At 36.7% G+C, this 17,744-nt stretch overlaps 1 protein-coding gene across 1 annotated transcript; it reads right to left on the bottom strand.

Annotated features, from left to right (window-relative positions):
• Nucleotides 1–4,323: 4,323 nt before the first annotated feature.
• Nucleotides 4,324–17,722, bottom strand: TMX1 (thioredoxin related transmembrane protein 1). Its single transcript, XM_027553742.1, has 8 exons — nucleotides 17,333–17,722; nucleotides 14,438–14,553; nucleotides 13,109–13,154; nucleotides 10,966–11,094; nucleotides 9,001–9,046; nucleotides 8,797–8,898; nucleotides 8,616–8,682; nucleotides 4,324–5,950 (listed from the first exon to the last, which is right to left on the bottom strand). Exons 1-8 carry the CDS (start codon nucleotides 17,482–17,484, stop codon nucleotides 5,772–5,774), a joined length of 837 nt encoding a protein of 278 aa, XP_027409543.1. The 5' UTR covers nucleotides 17,485–17,722; the 3' UTR covers nucleotides 4,324–5,771.
• Nucleotides 17,723–17,744: the final 22 nt, after the last annotated feature.

Raw genomic sequence — 17,744 nt, 5'->3', positions numbered from 1 at the left:
CATCAGAAATGACATCTGTTCTTCCAGCTTAATTTGGGGCACTTTTGGGTCATGCATTGGGATATATGCTGCTGAAGCAAGCATGTAGCTCATGCATTAGAACTACAAATTCTGGTCATTAACCCTTTCCTTGGTTTTCGTTATATAGTGGCTCAGATGGGTGACAAGTTTTACAGACTACAAGTTTTATCTATGAAATAGATGACGTGCAGCTGTCATCCACATGATTTAAAAATGATCAAGTAAAAAGAACAAAAAAATCTAACACTTATGGATATTGAAACAACCATGTGGGGAACTTGACACATGACCATGATGCTACAAATAGTTTTGAAGTTCTGCTGTTAAGATCATGAGATCACATTCCCAGTTGTGAACCCTTCAATTCAGGCCAAAGAATGGCAATGAGGGGACCATACTGAGAACTGAAACCAACAGTTAACTTACTGTTAACCATCAACAGCTTTATTATTCGACTGTCTTCATTCACATAGTATTACTATTCTAGGAAACTTGCCCAGGAAGCTAAAGTTGTAAACAGCTTTATTGTTCAAGAACTTTCTCAATGTCATTTATCTGAATGTTAGACTACTCAACTTACCCTCAGCAAACCATATACTTCCTTCTGAAAACAATAAATGGCACTGAATGACTGTTTACTTGGGATGATTTTTCACTTTGACCCTAATATGTCCAATCATAAAGAAGCCCTCAAATAAAACATAAAATAAACACCTTAAAGAGAATCCCCAAAGAACGCCATAACCTGAGTCTATCTGAGACACTACTAAGACTTATCAATGTAATGACTGTCTTTACCAAATATAGTAGCAATAAACTCAGTTTTGGTTTATCAATAGGATGATTCTGGTATATTTTCAGGGAGCAAGCATAGGACAATAGAGTAGGAAGCTTAAATTATAAGGTATCATACAAAAAAAAATTCCATACTAGAGTAGCATGATAAAGGAAAAGTTATTATACTAACAACAGACTGGTTATTAATAACAATATTATATTTTAACAACATACTAGAAAGAACAACAGACTGGTTCCAAATCGGGAAAGGAGTACGTCAAGGCTGTATTGTCTCCTGCATGGCAGGTGGATTCCCTATTGTCTGAACCACCAGGGAAACCCAGGTAATTCTTTTTCATCACTTTCATACTTACACTGCTCCCATTCTCAGTAGAAGACTCAAGTTGCTGTCAAAAATGACATTTAAGAATTTGCTCACTAAATATAAAATCCAAATAAAATAGGATTTAAATTTGCCCATCGTGAGGCTGAAGTTGCTTCCTCTAAAGAACAGGGATGCCAAGAAATGGAGAATTTAAAATCTGGGCTCTGGTGTGAAGGATGACATCAGTGTTAACCGTGAGAGTAAAAAGGCAGGGGAGTCTTCTCTTTTCCTGCTCCCCCATCTCAGTAGACTAAGGACCCAAGTTAGCTCCTAGTGACACTCACATAGCTTACAGTCAACATTAACAGCTTTACTACTTGACTGTCTTCATTCAAATGGCATTAATATTCTAGGAAACTTGCCCAGGAAGATAAAGTTACAAATAACGTCAATGTTCAAGAATTTCCCCAAGTCATTTATGGGAATACTAGACTACTCAACTCACCTTCATTTCACTAACATGAAAATCAATGTCCAGAGAGGCAGCAGTCACATCCCTTGATGATGTGGAGCAGAGAAAAGATCTGGAGCCAGGTCCCTTGACCTCTGCCCAGAAGTCTCCCCACAACACTATATTTTGTCTCACACTAAGTGTCAGGCCTCAAAGAGGTAACAATCAGGTTTTTAAGACAACAAAGTGATCTGACACACACACATGCTTTGAGGGTGGACCATGATTTTAGTGCTTTGGATACAGTAAGGGTTCTAACTCTCAACTCAAAGCCCAATTAAGACCAGTTAGCAAAATAAATAACTTTTTAAATAGTCTAATACTTTTTAAGATGCTGGTTATTAAAAAAGAGATTCACCCCCAATGACAGCAATGTTTATCTTGTTGAAGGTAGAGAACCTCAGAAATCACTTTACTCATAAACTGAGGCCTAGAGATGTATTATGATTTATTCAATGTCAGTTAATTGCTATAAATAAATCCAAGAGAAGAAATACTAGAAAGTAGTATGGCATTTAAAATGGGAAAAATTGCAAAATAGCTTATTTATGAAAGAAATGACCGTGGGCCAGAAAGGACTCACAGGATTTGAGCTGACTCTTGAACTAACACATAATGAGATATAGCCTCACAGAACAATAGCTTCACTTGTTCAGGTAGTTTCAGGAACATCAGCTGGGTTGGGGCAGGAGAGACAGAGTTAAGAGCATATAAAATTTTCAACCAAGTATATACTTGATTCGGGTGACACAGAAGAAAGCTTCTTAGGAATGCCTTGGTAGCAGTATGTTGAAACTTTAAGTACTTACTTCAGTTGATATAGTCTAATCCACTAACAACCTTATTTCTACTATATACTTTATTAAAACACTGAAGCTTAGAAAGTTAAAAAAAAAAAAGTTATTCTTCAAAGTGAAGCATACTTTCAATGAATTTAAAACAGGACTTTCTCAATTATGCTTTGATTTAAAAGAAGTTTTAGATATATCAAATCTTGGTCAACCCATTTCATTTTCAAGATTCAACCTGTCTGAGCTGTGATATTATGATGAAAACAAGCTTATAAGTAATGTCACACATAGTCCAATGGGTACTAAGGAAGGACAGCTGATTCCATTAATGGCCACAATCCGGTACTAATATTATCACCATTTGTAATGAATAAATCAACATAAACAAACAAAAAAAAATCATTAAAGGAAAAGGAACAGTTTAGATGTTAGTTCAAGTGTGTAACTAAATCATACTACCTACAGATTATCAAAGTTCCGATTTAAACTTAAATGTTTTTCTAGTGTCAGTAGTTTTAAACAGGTACAAAAGTTGCTGGGTGTGCAATACCAACATATCTAAAACTGCAGTAGGATAGTCAATTTAAAATTTACTTTTAGGACTTTACAATTATACTCAATATGACCATTCATTTAAATTCCAAACCCTAACAATTATGAATAAAAGATTCATATCAAAAGTAATTTGTCAATCATACCTCAATAAAGCTGGGGGGAAAATTTACTGAAAGAATTCTAACTACCACGATAAATCAGAATATCCTAGGTAACTCTAAAATGAGTTAAAATGTTCATTCAAAAATGTCTCTCATCACAAGTCCAAAACTATGCATTTTTATGCACTGGGTTCAATAAAGACACAAGTGCCTTGAGAGAAAATTTCTTTCAAGAGCATCATTTACTGTAATAACCTTCTTTATATATTACCCAATAACACAGGACTGCAAGTACTGAGTTCTGGTTATTTCTTAATAGCATTTGTTGCAATCTTCTGATAGGAGTAAAATTCTAAATTGTATTTTCATATATAAATTGCTAGACGTGCAGTACTCACACTGAAGAAAAGCACAGCACTTGAAATCTTGTAGATTCAAATTTTACCTATTTCTGCCAGTTCTCTGAGCCTTCAACTGAATCACATATAAGGCTCAGCTATCACATACTGCAGTAGATTAAATAATCACAGAAAAATAGCACCACTCCAATACTCAATGAATGAAAAATGTTACCTATGGAATCATTAAACTTTTGTCCGTCTCACTCATTTAAGTATTTAGGCAGTACATAGTAAATGCTGTATTTTCTAGTGATCAGATTTCAATACTTCAATGATGGAGCTGAATGCCTGGGGTAGGGAGGGAAGCAGGGTTCCCCAGGATGCTGATCCTGCATCTTATTCACTCGTGAGATGATCTGGAGCTAAGTTGCCATGTGGAGTCCTTTTAAACCAATGCAGAAACAAAAGGGGGTCTGTTAAATGTAAAATGATCCCCATAGTTTCTGTAAGTAAGCCTCTGGTGTGAGAAAAAATGGACTATTCAGGTATCTACAGTGACAATCCTGAAGAAATACAAGATACATATCTTTTCTGAAATATCGAGTTTACATGTTCAGTCTACCTGTAACTTTGTGTACATACTACATTTTTTAATCACTTAAATACTTAAAAATATATGATGTATAAGACTAGAAAAATAGAATGCTTAATTAATGAGCAGCATTTCTTGATCATCTCAGATAACAGAGATATATATGACTCTAGCCTTTTGATTACATGTATCAAGTATGTATACAGTGACACCACTATTCACTTGAACACTGTTAAATACATATTAAGCATCAATTAAATATTTAAATATTAAGTATTAATTAAGCATCAATTAGAAATCACACTTGCCTTCAGCTTCAGTGAAGCACTTAGAAAAGTTTATTTTGTGCTTAGATTTTTCTAAAGCATCACAAAATTATTACACATCCAAACTCTTCAGTGGTAGAATATTTAATATTCTAAAGAAGAGGCCTTTAAAGGGGACATTATAGAAATTGTCTATTACCATAACAGAGAAGTGATCCATTCAGAGTATCTATGTTTTTTCCTTTTACTGCAGCTAATACATTTCTTTACTGCTGCCCCACAACTCCACCCACTTCCTCTTGCTGTAAGGTGAAAACTATTCTCTTTAAGGAGTAAAAAATATATTAAATGTCCCATCTTGCTGATACCCATCTGTGAAATACCACAATAGAAAGTAGAGAATACAGTTTGTCTTTTCAAAAACATAAAACTTTATGAGTTTAAATCATCTAACATACGTTGACTTTGTACTATCAACTAAGAACTTTTTGGATGAGGACAAATATACACTGAAAACACACACTGTAAGATGCTTTTTCCTGAGTAGAATACTAACTTTATATCATATTAAGCTTCTGTGAATTTTCAAAATAGAAAATACCAAGGCTTTTCCACAAAATCAAATAAAAATCAGGAATGTTTGCCTTCACATCCAAAAAAAAGAAGTTCAAGTATAGGTTCAACAAAAATGATGTAAAATCTGAAACAAGTAGCCAAAATTTTAAGTTATCAGATGGCTCTTCACTTTAAGTATTCTTCAGTAAACTTCAGTTTGAAACAATTTATTAAAACATGAAAGACATTTCTAGGAAATTATCCAATTTGGAAAATAAAAAATGTAACCCATGGTAAGAAAAATACAAATCATACACTGAACACAGGAGAACAAAAAAGGCAACCAACCTTTATAAACTTTCTAAACATATCCTGTATTATCATGGGTAGAAAACTGTAATTAAAGTAAGGTAGTTTTTATTAGTCGCATAATCTTAAAGTATGAATAAATTTTGGACTTTAAAGGAGATAAAGGGTTTCAGAGTTGTTACTGAAATACACATTTCTTGAGACAATGGGCAAAGTTCCCATTAATGGGAAATATGTTCTCTTCACACAGTGAAACTGACAAAAATTATATCAAATGAGAAATCTTCTTCTCTAAAGTAATCTCCTTAAATACCTCAATAATGCAATACTTGGGAAATGTAATTTTTCAACTCAGACTTGAAAGTTATTATGAAACAAACATACAGAAATCTTATTGCTTGGCACCAGATTTTCCAAAAATAAAGAACTGTTTGAACCACCATACTGTTTTCAAATCCTATTTTTTCACAGTGCTACGTTTATTTTCCAAAGGTAGAATGTTCAACCTAATGACAATCCAGGCTGAACCTTGCAATGTACAAGCAAGTCACAGTTCACTTCAAACCAAAACAAATGCTCGATCTTCTGTTTCTGCCAATATCATATGAAAATACTTGTAAAAATTAACTAGGATTTATCTGTGGCCAGTGAAGGACCCACAGAACGTTGTCTTACAGCATTCTGTGCAAAGTCTTTGTTTGCTCCTTCTTTGCTTTCAGATTCCTCTTCTGAAACATCTTCTACATCAGCCTCTTGTTCTTCCTCCACTTTTTTCAAAGGTTGGGAAGATTCTGGTAGTAATTTTCCTTAAAGATAACAACCAGAAGTGTTTTGTTGTTGATGTATTCTAATACAATCAAGATACAATTCATATGCCCATAAACTGCTTTGGCAATGATTTATCAATCATGTTTGGATTTCCAAAAGGAAAAAGCTGTATTCAAGAACAAATGACACTATAAAAATAACTGGTTTGGAAGGTCCATTTTACTTACCGAATTCATTCTTATTACCCACCTATTCATGAACTGAACTGAAATTAATGAATCAGAATTAATGCTGTGAATATGGATGTCTATAAGAAAACAGACTGCATTAAATAAAACTACATTTACTATTAAATCTTCTAGCTAATAAAGATACTAAGACAAACTTCAATAGTACCCTTGTTTCAGCTCCCAGGCAAACAGGAATCAGACGAAAGCTATTTTCCTAGACATGATTCTTTTTTAAGTGGAGTCATAAATGTGCCTCCTCCTCTCCATATATGTAATTTTACTGAGGCATAATTACAAACAACATAATATACCTATCTTAAGTATATAGCTCAATCACTTTTTTAGTATGTACATACGCACACTATCCTCCCCCACCCCAGTTTTAATAGGAACTATTGCAAGTTAACTTAAACTTAGAACACTTAGAACATACCATGTTACAGAGATACAGAACACAGACTCTGGCTAATGAGCTTTTCTCTGTTCAGTGGTCCAAGACCGTCCCTAATTCTAGGCAATACAGAACGGAGCAGGAAGAAAAGGGGGATAAGGTAGAAGAGACCACAGGAATTCCCATACAGTGGACAATCTGTTGTTTGATCTGTCTGGCATATCTCTTTCTACTGGGTTAACTCCTTCCCTACGCCCCATCCCACGCAGCTGTAGCTGAGTACAAACAAGAGCTGAGAGCAGTGCTTCTCCACCAGGGGCGATTCTGCTGGAACACTTGGCAACGTCTGGAGATATTTCTGATTGCTACAAGTGATAGGGGCAGTGCTGGGGCAACCAGGGGGATGATGCTAGAGATTCAATAATGTACAAAAGAGAGCTTGTCACAAGAATTAACCAGCTCAAAAGACCAACAGAGCCAATGCTGAGAAATTCTGATTTACAGTTTAAAAAAAAAAAAAAAAGTGAGCCCTCTACACAAGTACTCTACACAGAGTACACCAGAATTTTTTCAAAAGACAGGTGAGTATAGGGAGAAGTATATTTCCTTCTTACTCTGGAATTATGAGCTACAGCTTTCTGTAGTTATTCTATGCTCAGGACTAAAAAGAGCCCCAAATGGAACAAGCACAAAGTCATAGAGAACTGAGCAATTCAGAAACATTTGAGCCCCAGGATTTAGTCAACTCTGTCCTCTGGCTTCCTCACTACATGAACCAATAAATTCCTATTTTGCTTCAAATTTGACTTAGTTGGGTCTTTTCCCAGCAACTTAAAATCTAAGCCAAAAACACAAAATGGAAAACAACTCAAATCCAGAAGCCTGGTATAGAAGGGGCAATATTACATTCAAGTATGGATTAACATCAGCAGTGTAACAGATTACCTAAGACAAATCTGTTGTTAGGTTTAAGGTTTTCTAAGCAAAAAATATAAAAAAACATACATTTGCTGACTTAACTGTCCAATAAGTAATCTGCGCTTATTACACTTTTCCGACAGATCAGTGTCCCTTGGTGGATAAAATTATTCCCTCCCCTCCATGCATGTAACTTTTGATATCGATGCAACTATCTAAGAAATTTTTTAAAACCCTATCAGTTCTTCAACAATGAATACTTAACTGCCATCTTCACTGAAATGTTTCTAAATTGCTCAGTTCTCTCTGACTTTGCACTTGCTCCATTTCATTTCAGAAGTTTTGACCTCAGTAAGTCCTAAGTCACGAAGGCAGCAAAACAGAAATATCAGGCTAAGAGTTCAATTTAGGTTCTACTCTCAGCTCTCATTTTTGCGTAAACCTGGAAACACAGTTCATCTCTCGGAGCTTTAGTTTACTCAATCACAAAATGGGAAGAGTATCACTTATGCAGTCTACTTTAAAGAGCTGCTGAAAAGCAAACGGGATGACAGAAAGTGGAAGTTCTTTACAGACAGTAAGAAGGCCTTCATAACAGCATAATTTTCAAAATTAAAAATAAATGATAGGTAGGTAAAATTATATTAAGACAAATAGCAGTGAATATTCTAATTCCCATCTTGTAGTAAAATATACAGCTAATGAGACTCCTAAAGCAATGACAGGAATTGCTTTTCCCAATATCCTAACAGAAAAACTTGACTCATATACAAAGAAAAAGCCTCAAATGTGGTCACTATACCAATGAGATGACTTCAAGACTGGAATATATTCAACTTTTTTGGACCCAAATATACTCATATGGATCCCTGAATATTATGGAATTTTCAAACAAATTGACATCAGGTCAATGGTTATCAAACATCTGTTAAGGTACATGCAGTGTTGAAATTCTCTACACTATAAAAGCCAAAATAATGACTATTATGTTCCTAAATGCACTGGGCTGCCATGTCATTCTTACATGAAATATGTGTCTCTCTTCTGACACTACTCTGAATTTAGAAACCCTAGTTAGAAAGGCAACCTGTTGTGTGTGTGAGTGTGTTTATTACAGAAATGAATGGGATTACAGTAAACAAAAAAATTTTAAAATATACTTACTGGAAGGGTATGGCTGGGGTCTGCGCCTTTTTGAAGGACACAGACAATCCGCCACAAATATCATGAACTGCAAAAATAAACATAAGAATCTGAATGTATAATAAAAAGCTAGAGCAATTATATTAAATCACAAAATTCTAAAATATTTTTCTTCCTAGTACTCCAAAAATGAAGAACTTACAAGTCCTAATAACAGTCCTGAAAGCAGAGTTGCTAAAGCAAACACTGTATATGATCCCCAAATCGGTAATCCAAGGTCTTCAATAAAATAGTTATGGCAAGTCTAAAATCAAAAGAACAAAAAATAAACTAAAAGTCATAGCCATTTCTTAAAAAAGTTGACAGTGTCAAAATGTTTAAAATAGAAATAAATTTGAGCCCTTACCCTGATCCACATAGAGAGCTGAAAGAGTGCTGACATACTACTCATCCTAAAATAAAAAGAAAAACCAAGTCATATACACAGCTCTGAAGTAGAAGACGTGTATATTATCTATATTTTCTATTTTTGACTCTATAATTTCCAACACAACAGATTTTATTGGTGATATTACTCAAGATTAGTGAAACAACAGTGATTTCAGGCCCATAAGAAGGCTTATTAGCAAAAATCAACAGTTTCAGAATTTTTGCCAGTATGTAATACCCTCAAACAAAACGCTTGATCTTTTTTCCTTTTCTCCTGTTGTTTTGCCTTTAACCTTTCACTTGATGGTTTCTCCAATGTACTGTGAATATGGGATGAGCTCTATGGAACCAGCTAGTTTGACGTTAGGCACACTATAAGCAAATGGAAACTTATTCACCCTTAAAATCCTCCAAAGAACACATAAGGAAGGGAACCTGAAGGAAGACTGGGAGCACTTGCTGAGTCAATCCTTCTCACCTAAGAATTACCCTCCTTTCATATTAAAATTAAATAGAACTTACAACAGTATTAGTTTGATACAGTTTAATAACAACAAAATAATTACCTAAGAAATAAGTCACCACAGAAGTAAAAATAACTATTTTCACATAATTAAACCCAAGTAGTTTTTTTTTTTTTTTTTAAACCCAAGTAGTTTTGACAGGCAGTCAGAAAAAAGGTATGCTCCCCAAATTAGGTTTGTGGGTTCTCTCTAGCATAAGTGGCATCCACCAACACAAACTAATTCACACATAAGCCAGAGCACCTGTACTCAGAATGACCTAATCCAATCACCAGTCTCTGGGTGGGGGGGCGGGTGCCCCTGCCAAGCCAACCCTAGGAGTACCCTCTATTCAGTCTAACAAGAAAGGTATGAACTGCTGCCCTGAGGAGTCAACAGAGACTTCCAAGCAACCCCCACTTCTTCCATCAGAAAGAGCAAGAATCATTTACAACACGAGATTTCAAATAAAATCAGTTACATTTTCACTCCAACAAAGAAAGGTACTTTAATCATGTTGCTTCTGTTTAAAACACAAAATGGGAACAGGAACAAGGAACCAAAACATAAATCACCGTGCAGGCTCACTGCAGCCTGTGCTACTTAGATTCTGTCAGGAACATTAGGTCCCTTACTTGGGTTTGGTGGGCATGGTGGTTCAGTGGGGGAATTCTAACAGTTCAATTCAGAGATATAAGGAAAAGGTCCTACAGATAAACTTCTATTTTAAAACACTGTTTAGGGATAAACTTTCCTGCACTCCCAGAATCCAGAGCATTCTCTTATATACTGGTATTTCCAATTCTCCATCCTCCAAAGACACAACTGGTAAGAGGACAGGAAGAGATAACTTAGCTAGACTAGGATGAGTCCGCGATGGCCTCAGAAAAACTCAGTATTCCCAGAGGTCTCTCAAATGACCTGTGAGGCCCTGCTCCCCAAGAAAGTAACAAAAAACCTTCTTGCTATGCCCAATCCTTACTGCCCCATAGACAATGCTCATCCATACTATTCACACAAAAAAGTTACAACAGGTGGAATAATTCAGTCACATTAAAACAAGGAGAGAAATCTAAAAGTTGCACAAGTCAGTATATGGTTGAGGCTTCTCATTCAATATTAAGCTCGAATGATAGCTTTACCCATTATGTCACTTCTAGAGGAATTATTTTGATGATACAAATGACCATATTTACAGAGCTAAAATATTCCTAACAAGACTTTCAGCTCAATTCTATAGAATGCCTCTCTCTACCTTAAAAAAGGACCACACTATCTGTTGGACTTAGAAGATAAAAGTCTAAACTAAAAATATCACAGAGTAAATCTGAACATATTGTTAACAGTCCTAGAATTAAAACGAAATATAAATGCTTTATTTACATGAAATACATGATCCACTTAATTGTGAAATAAAGAGAAAAACCCTTTATACTTACAAAATAGAACCTGGACCAAACCATGATGACACGGGTTCAATACTTTTCCACTCTTTGTCACTTATAAAGTTTATGAAGTCCTTCTTAGTTCTTGGACCCTGATATCGCCTAAATTCACCATCTTTACAACTAATGAAGATCAGAAGCAAATATTAGCACTGAATACATAAACCTTGTTTTGCTATTTCTATAATCTCATTTTACGATCAATCTTGTACTCAAAATCAGCAATGAGCAATACACAAGTAGCAAATTACACTAATTACCTACCCTTAACTTCTTAGCCCCGTATTTCATTAACCACTGAGGTTATATTTTTAAACAGTCATAAGCTTTCAGACTTTATTATATTCTTCTAAACAATAAAACTGTAGAATAAGTTTTAGTTATATTAATTTAGTTATATTAATAGTTACATGTCAATTTGTTGTCGTTTAGTCACCAGGTTGTATTCAACTTTTGTAACCCCATGGACTGCAGCCTGCCAGGCTCCTTCATCCATGGGATTTCCCAGGCAAGAACACTGGAGTGGGTTGCCATTTCCTCCTCCAGGGGATCTTCCCAAACCAGGGAACAAACCCTCATCTCCTGTACTGGCAGGCAGATTCTTGTAATCTCTGGTGGCTCAGCAGTACATCTCAGTGTAATTACATCAATTACATCTCAGTAAAAAACTGAGGAGAAAAAGAAATCCGGTATGTAGATACATATCAGAAAATTACTTTTAAGCCACAATACACACATTAAAAAGACGACTTCACGAAAAAGTGGTTAGAATAGTGTCTAACATTTATTATTTATTAGCTACTATTAAACTAGAAGTGAACAATTTGAGGCATTTTTCTGGTCTTTTCGATCATAATCACATCATCTCAGCCATCAAGCTTTAAGTCACTGGAGGCATCTGGTGCAGTGCAGTGATTCTATTTTACAGTCTGCTTCCTGACACCCACCTCCTCCTCCTCTCCAACATATGGAGCTCTGCCATAGGATCATAAGTGCTCTCCCTGTTCCCGTATCTTCATCATTTCCAATCTACCTTAAGTAATATTGCCAGTCTAGGCCTACTTACTTAACACTTCTATTTTGATCACTTACAGGCAAAAACTCCCCACTACTTACAGTAAGATTACAGGACCCTTTATCCATCCAAAAAATTACAGGTTAGCTCCCACTCAAAAAACCAAAGATTTTTGGAGAAAATGGCATTTGAGCTAGTTTTGAAGGATAAGTACGATTTCAACAGGCAAAACTTAGGGGAATGGGCATGATAAACAATAAGATTAAAAGAAAAGGGCAGGAAATTCTAGAAAATTTCAGGGAGTGTTGAAAAAGCTGGGAGACTAATAAGGGGCATGTGGAGAACAGGACTGCATGAAAAGGGTGAGAAGCACTTATAGGGAACATGAATTTAAACAGATACAAAGGGGAAATAAAAAGGGGAAACATATGAACATGAAAGAAAAGACAAGGAATGTCAAGATACACACAGAATCGCTGAATTCTTGTTTCAGGAGACAAGTGCCTCCTGTCAGTCAACACATCAGCTTAAGGTTCAGGGCAGATACAGAGATTTCTTATGGCTAATTTAGAAGATAAAGACAAACTAAAGAGCCTACACTGAAGACTACATAATGGTGTTTATTCTAACTTAACTGTTTCATCCACCACTGTTCCCAAGGCTGAGCTAGAGCACTTTCTGAGCTAATGTGTAGACATTCCATGCTCCTACTTATGACTGTTTATGAGACAATCCTCAGATGGAACACTTAACTCTGCACTCCTAATAATTCTACTTCCAAGGTTGAGTTTAATCTCCATATTCTCAGGAACCAGTCCAGTGCAGTGATTTTCCCCCCTACCAAATTTCCTGCAGTACTTACCACAACTCTGGGCTCATGATCACTTATGCCACTATTTCTCGTGCACGTCATTTTCTAAGGCAATTAGAAATCCCGGAGATCAGGGATTATTTCATACCTCATTCATCCAGCTAAAGGCACCTAAGATAGCACTAAGCAAAACAAACCTTCTAATAAACTTACTGAATATAATGCTCTTTACACATGATCAAGGCTAGAGGCTACTGTTCTGATTATGTTATGATGCATCCCTCATAACCACAGAATCTTCAAATACTTACTGATAAATAGTAGGAAGAGCAGTTATGATAAATCGTCCACTTAGTCCTACAAATGAGAAAGATTAGAACTAAATACAAGAAAGAACATACAAGTTTTACATGAGCCGATCTTTTACTACTTAAAGGTTGACGCTATTATTTAAATACTAATAGGCAAAGAATATGAAATTAGACCTAAAAAGAGTTTATCTGTATAACACAAACAATGAAAGAAATTTCATTTACATACTTAAAGCAACTTAAAAAAAAGACTATATATTAATTTAAAAGTACATAAAATCTGAATATTGAAGACATTTGTGAACATATATACATATAAACATTTGGTCAATCATACCACCCTAAGATTACTAGCATGAGTCATGGGACAGCACGATATAACTGTAGTCTTATGTCTAAAACCAAAGGGAATTGCATTTGATAATCAAAAAACAAGCACAGAGTTTCTAAAGTATTGTTAAAAATGGAATTGACTCTTTCAAAAGGTGGGCAGTAACAATATCAGCTAACATTAACCATGTGTTAAACATGAAAATGATGAACACCAATCTATGGCTCAGCTTTCACATCTGTAAAACTGGGATACTATCTATCCCACAAGGTTGTGTAAGGACTACAAAATAAATGCAAAACACTTGGAGCAGTACCTGTAAGAGTAGTGAGTGCTCACCAAATACTAGACATTATTCCCATTTGGGATAGGGGCAGAGCCAAGAATCCAAGTTTACCGTGGCCAAGAACAGGTAATAAGCATTACGTAAGCGCAGGGCTTGACACCTGTCCAGGGAGCCAAGTCAGGAGGCCACAACCATAAGGGCTCTGTAATTAAGAGCCCATATCCTCAAATCATTATTAACGGATTAAATTTGGAACCCAACTGCAGAGACTTAGATAATTTGTCAGGGAACGTGACCTGGACTCTACAAAGAACTTCAACCACATGCTCCTTATTCTAAGCTTGGTACATATGTAAATACTGGGGTGACCAATGTCCACTTGAGCCATAAGGTTCTATGGCTTCTCACAGATGTCTTACATACTTGTCTGGGGCCTGGGATGCTAAGGAAAAAAGATGAGAGGAAGTTACATGGGGAACAGTGAGGGGAGGGAGATGCCTCCAAGTTCCCTTACAGAAATACAGAAAAGAATTAAGCTGCCATACACAACTAGGGAACACACTTCACACTGAACCCTCATTAAGGAGGTGGGTAAATCAGCTTAACCAGCTGTTCATAAAACCCAGTGAAAGGCAGAATTAAGACCATGTAATGCGGAAAACAGGATCAACACACATCCCAACCTGCAAAATGAACCAGAGACTTAAACTACCTGGCTGCTCTGTGACATCAACTTTTGCGACATTAACCTCAAGATCTTCTCCCCATTCGGCAAAACTTTCCCATTCTGGTTGAAGATTCTGACAAGCAGGACACCATGGAGCATAACTAAGAAATACAGTTTAAAAAGAAAAGTTAGAACACTCTAATATAAGCATTTAGGGATAAAAATTCTAAAATGTATAATTTGTAAAGAACATCTTTTAAAAACAAGATAGCAAAGTGGTTTAACTTTGTGAAGACAAAAAGGTTTTAAGTATGAATCTAACACTCTGGAAATCAAGAACTATGAAATGATAATGCTAATCACAGAAAAGTAATTCTGGGAATAAGTTCTTAAGACACAAGGGGACTTTTTTATGTGCAAAACAGCTCTTTAAAAACCTTTGGATTTCTCTATATAATGGGGCCAGAAAGCTCAAAGCCGAATTTGGGGTGCATCAGTTTTAATAATTTTATGTGCAAGAGTCACAAATGCAAAGGGCCAATATGAAAAAAAGGAAGCACCCAGTGCTACGGTGAATAGGACACGCATGCCTCATTTTAGAGAGGGAAACACTACCCAGTTTGACTGTCAGGGGAACAGCTGGCCCCAGGGAAGCTGGCCCAGGACTGCAGGCTATTCTAATTTAAAAGGAGCTGAAAATCCTCATTTTTATGTAAAAATGCTACCCCAAAACTTAACCCAGACACAAACACTAGGCAGGCCAAATGAAATTCTTTGGCCAGACCTTGGTCAACCTCGGGTTTTCAAATCTGTGGCCAAGCATACTAAGCATTTTAATTACTCTTCTGGTATTCCCTTGAAAGGCCCTGAATCTTTCAACTTTTCCCATACTGTATATTATCTCATAATTTACCGCGGTTTTTTTTTAATGGAACCAGGTAGAATAAAATGTATACCTGTTAAACATAATACAGTTTCTGTACTTCATTTTCTGTTTTCTTGACTTATTTTATGAAAATAAAACTTCTAAAAGTAATCGGCATTGTGGAAAAAGACTAGTACCACACACAAAAGCCAAAGTCCACAACAATAAATTGAATTACAATCAAAGTATCTCTGTAACACAATTCCTGATTAAAATAGATTTAACGTAGATAACTAACTTGTAATAGAAGCAGCCTATTATTAGAAATACTAGACCCTTTTCAAGTTTCTTTTGTTTCTTAGGTGCTTTTTATAAGGTTTAACTTCATATTCAGTAAGCTAAGGGAAAAAATACTATGGTATATGTATTCTTAATTTCATACAGATGCTCTAATTCCAATTCCCTAATATTTCACTTTTGACTGCTATATTGATTAGTTGGATCAATTTTTCTTATATTGATAAAAAAATCTCCTTGAGTAATACTGGACTGTAATTTGCATATGAATTCATAATCACGATTGCTCAACACATTATTTATGAAATCGTTGAGTATTTTATAGGCACAATCTAAAACAAGTTACTGAGGACAATGAAAACCAAATGCTGTCCCTGGTTCTATTTCCTCACCCCTGCATCTTCAACACTTTCTGAAAATTGTTTCGCTGAGTTACAAACTATATGCATACTATATAAACATTTCCCCTAATGTTCTATGCCTTGTTTGATTTTATGACTGGAGTTATTGATCTGGCCTTCTGGGTTCTCCCTTGGAGCTGTCCACCTCCACCTTCCTCCTTAACTGGCAACCCAACCATACAGGGAAAACACCCACCTGAATCTTGTTAAGGAAAAGGGTTGTTCTAATAACCTTTGCATGTGTACACTGTGTTAGTTTCTGGAGACAAAAAGAAAGCCACTATGGCAATACCTGAACATATTAATTAAAGCTATGTCTCGCATATGTAAAATCCAGGAAATAAGACCTATCTTATAGAATCTGTAAAGAATTTAATATGATAATGTATGTAAGTGCTTAGAAGTGTTTCAGTTTGGTTCAGTCACTGGGTCATGTCCCACTCTTCCCGGCCCCATGGACTGCAACAGGCCACGCTTCCCTGTCCATCACCAGTTAACACTCAAAATGGGTGTTTTCTACTAATATCACTAATATCAGTAATACTGCCACCACCAATTTAGCGACAAGAACAAACGCAAATAGTTTATTATCTACCGATACAAAAGGGACATTATTATAATGGAATTAGCACAGACATGACTTTATTCAAACAGCGTGTTTTGCAATACCACTTAGGAAACGTAAGAGTAGCAACCCATAACATTCAGTACGTCGCAAAAACACACACCGAAAGGAAAAAATGAGATGTGGGCAGAGAAAAGCAACAACAACCAAAAAAAGAGGATTTTTAAAAAATAACCCAAGTTGAATTTATTTGGCATTTAAAATATGCCTAATTCATAAAATAAAATTTTAAATAAAAGTTTCCAACTGTAACATTCTAAGTGGACTACTTTTTAAGGGTAATTAGAGAAAAGGAGAGGAGACTTCAGTTAATTTCCCTCTTTTGTAGAGTTTGGTGAAATAAGTCTGTGAGTCTCTGAAGACTCATTCTCAAATAAATAATTGTATAGGAAGTAGAAAGACCCACCTCCCTCAACCCCAAGGCCAGGAAAAGTTGAAAGAATTCAAAGCTGAACGTAACCTCACAGGCGCACCTCAGCCCTAGCAATCAAACTAGGATGCACACTTTAGGGGAAATTTAAGAGCATTCCCCGGTAAGAAATGAGGAGAGAGTAAGACCAAGGCGGTGGAGGATCCCAACAGGAGTCAGGAAATCTCGAGGAGTCGGGGGGCTCCCGCCCCACAACTCAGAGTCGCAGTCCCGGGCAGCCTGGGATCCGCATGAGAGGAATGAGGATGATACCGGGGGGTCCAGACTTGGATCTAGGACCTCAGCCCACCGAGGGGCCCCAAGACCACAGCCCCCCACTCACAATTCTATCATCCACTCTCCTTCCAGCAACTCTCTCCAGTTTTCGTCCGTGATGATGCGCACGTCGCTCCGCTTCCCGTGGGCCCAGGGAGCTCCCCAAAGCAACAGTAGCAGCACTGCCACCGGGATCCGGAGACTCCCGGAGGGCGCCATGTCAGCCGTTTCGCCCACCCACAACAAGCGAGGCGGCCCCCACCTCCGCGCAGCAGCTCCTCACTTCCGCCCGCGCCCGCTGATCAGTTTGTGCGCATGAGCGCGGCAGGGCTCGCGCGCGCGCGCGCCTTGAGGACGCGCAATGCGCAGGACAAAGCTGGATACTAGTGGATTGGTTGAGGAAAGAAAAAGGGAGCGCCCCTAGTGCGCATGACGAGAACCTTCTCTTCCTTCTTTCTGCTTTGCCCCAGAGCCGTTTT

This window comes from Bos indicus x Bos taurus, chromosome 10 (assembly GCF_003369695.1).
Source record: "Bos indicus x Bos taurus breed Angus x Brahman F1 hybrid chromosome 10, Bos_hybrid_MaternalHap_v2.0, whole genome shotgun sequence".
Taxonomy (NCBI): Eukaryota; Metazoa; Chordata; class Mammalia; order Artiodactyla; family Bovidae; genus Bos; species Bos indicus x Bos taurus.
The sequence above is the reverse complement of the archived record's forward strand: the minus strand, read 5'-3'. Positions and strand labels throughout refer to the sequence as shown.

Bases quoted from the DNA above. Each gene is read 5' to 3' on its own strand.
- TMX1 (XM_027553742.1), bottom strand. From the start codon at position 17,484: ATGGCGCCCTCCGGGAGTCTCCGGATCCCGGTGGCAGTGCTGCTACTG. The intron at 13,155-14,437 runs GTAGTTTAAGTC...TCTCATTTGTAG, and splicing joins TGATGTCACAGAGCAGCCAG to GACTAAGTGGACGATTTATC. The intron at 11,095-13,108 runs GTAAGTATTTGA...GATCTTCATTAG, and splicing joins GCTCTTCCTACTATTTATCA to TTGTAAAGATGGTGAATTTA.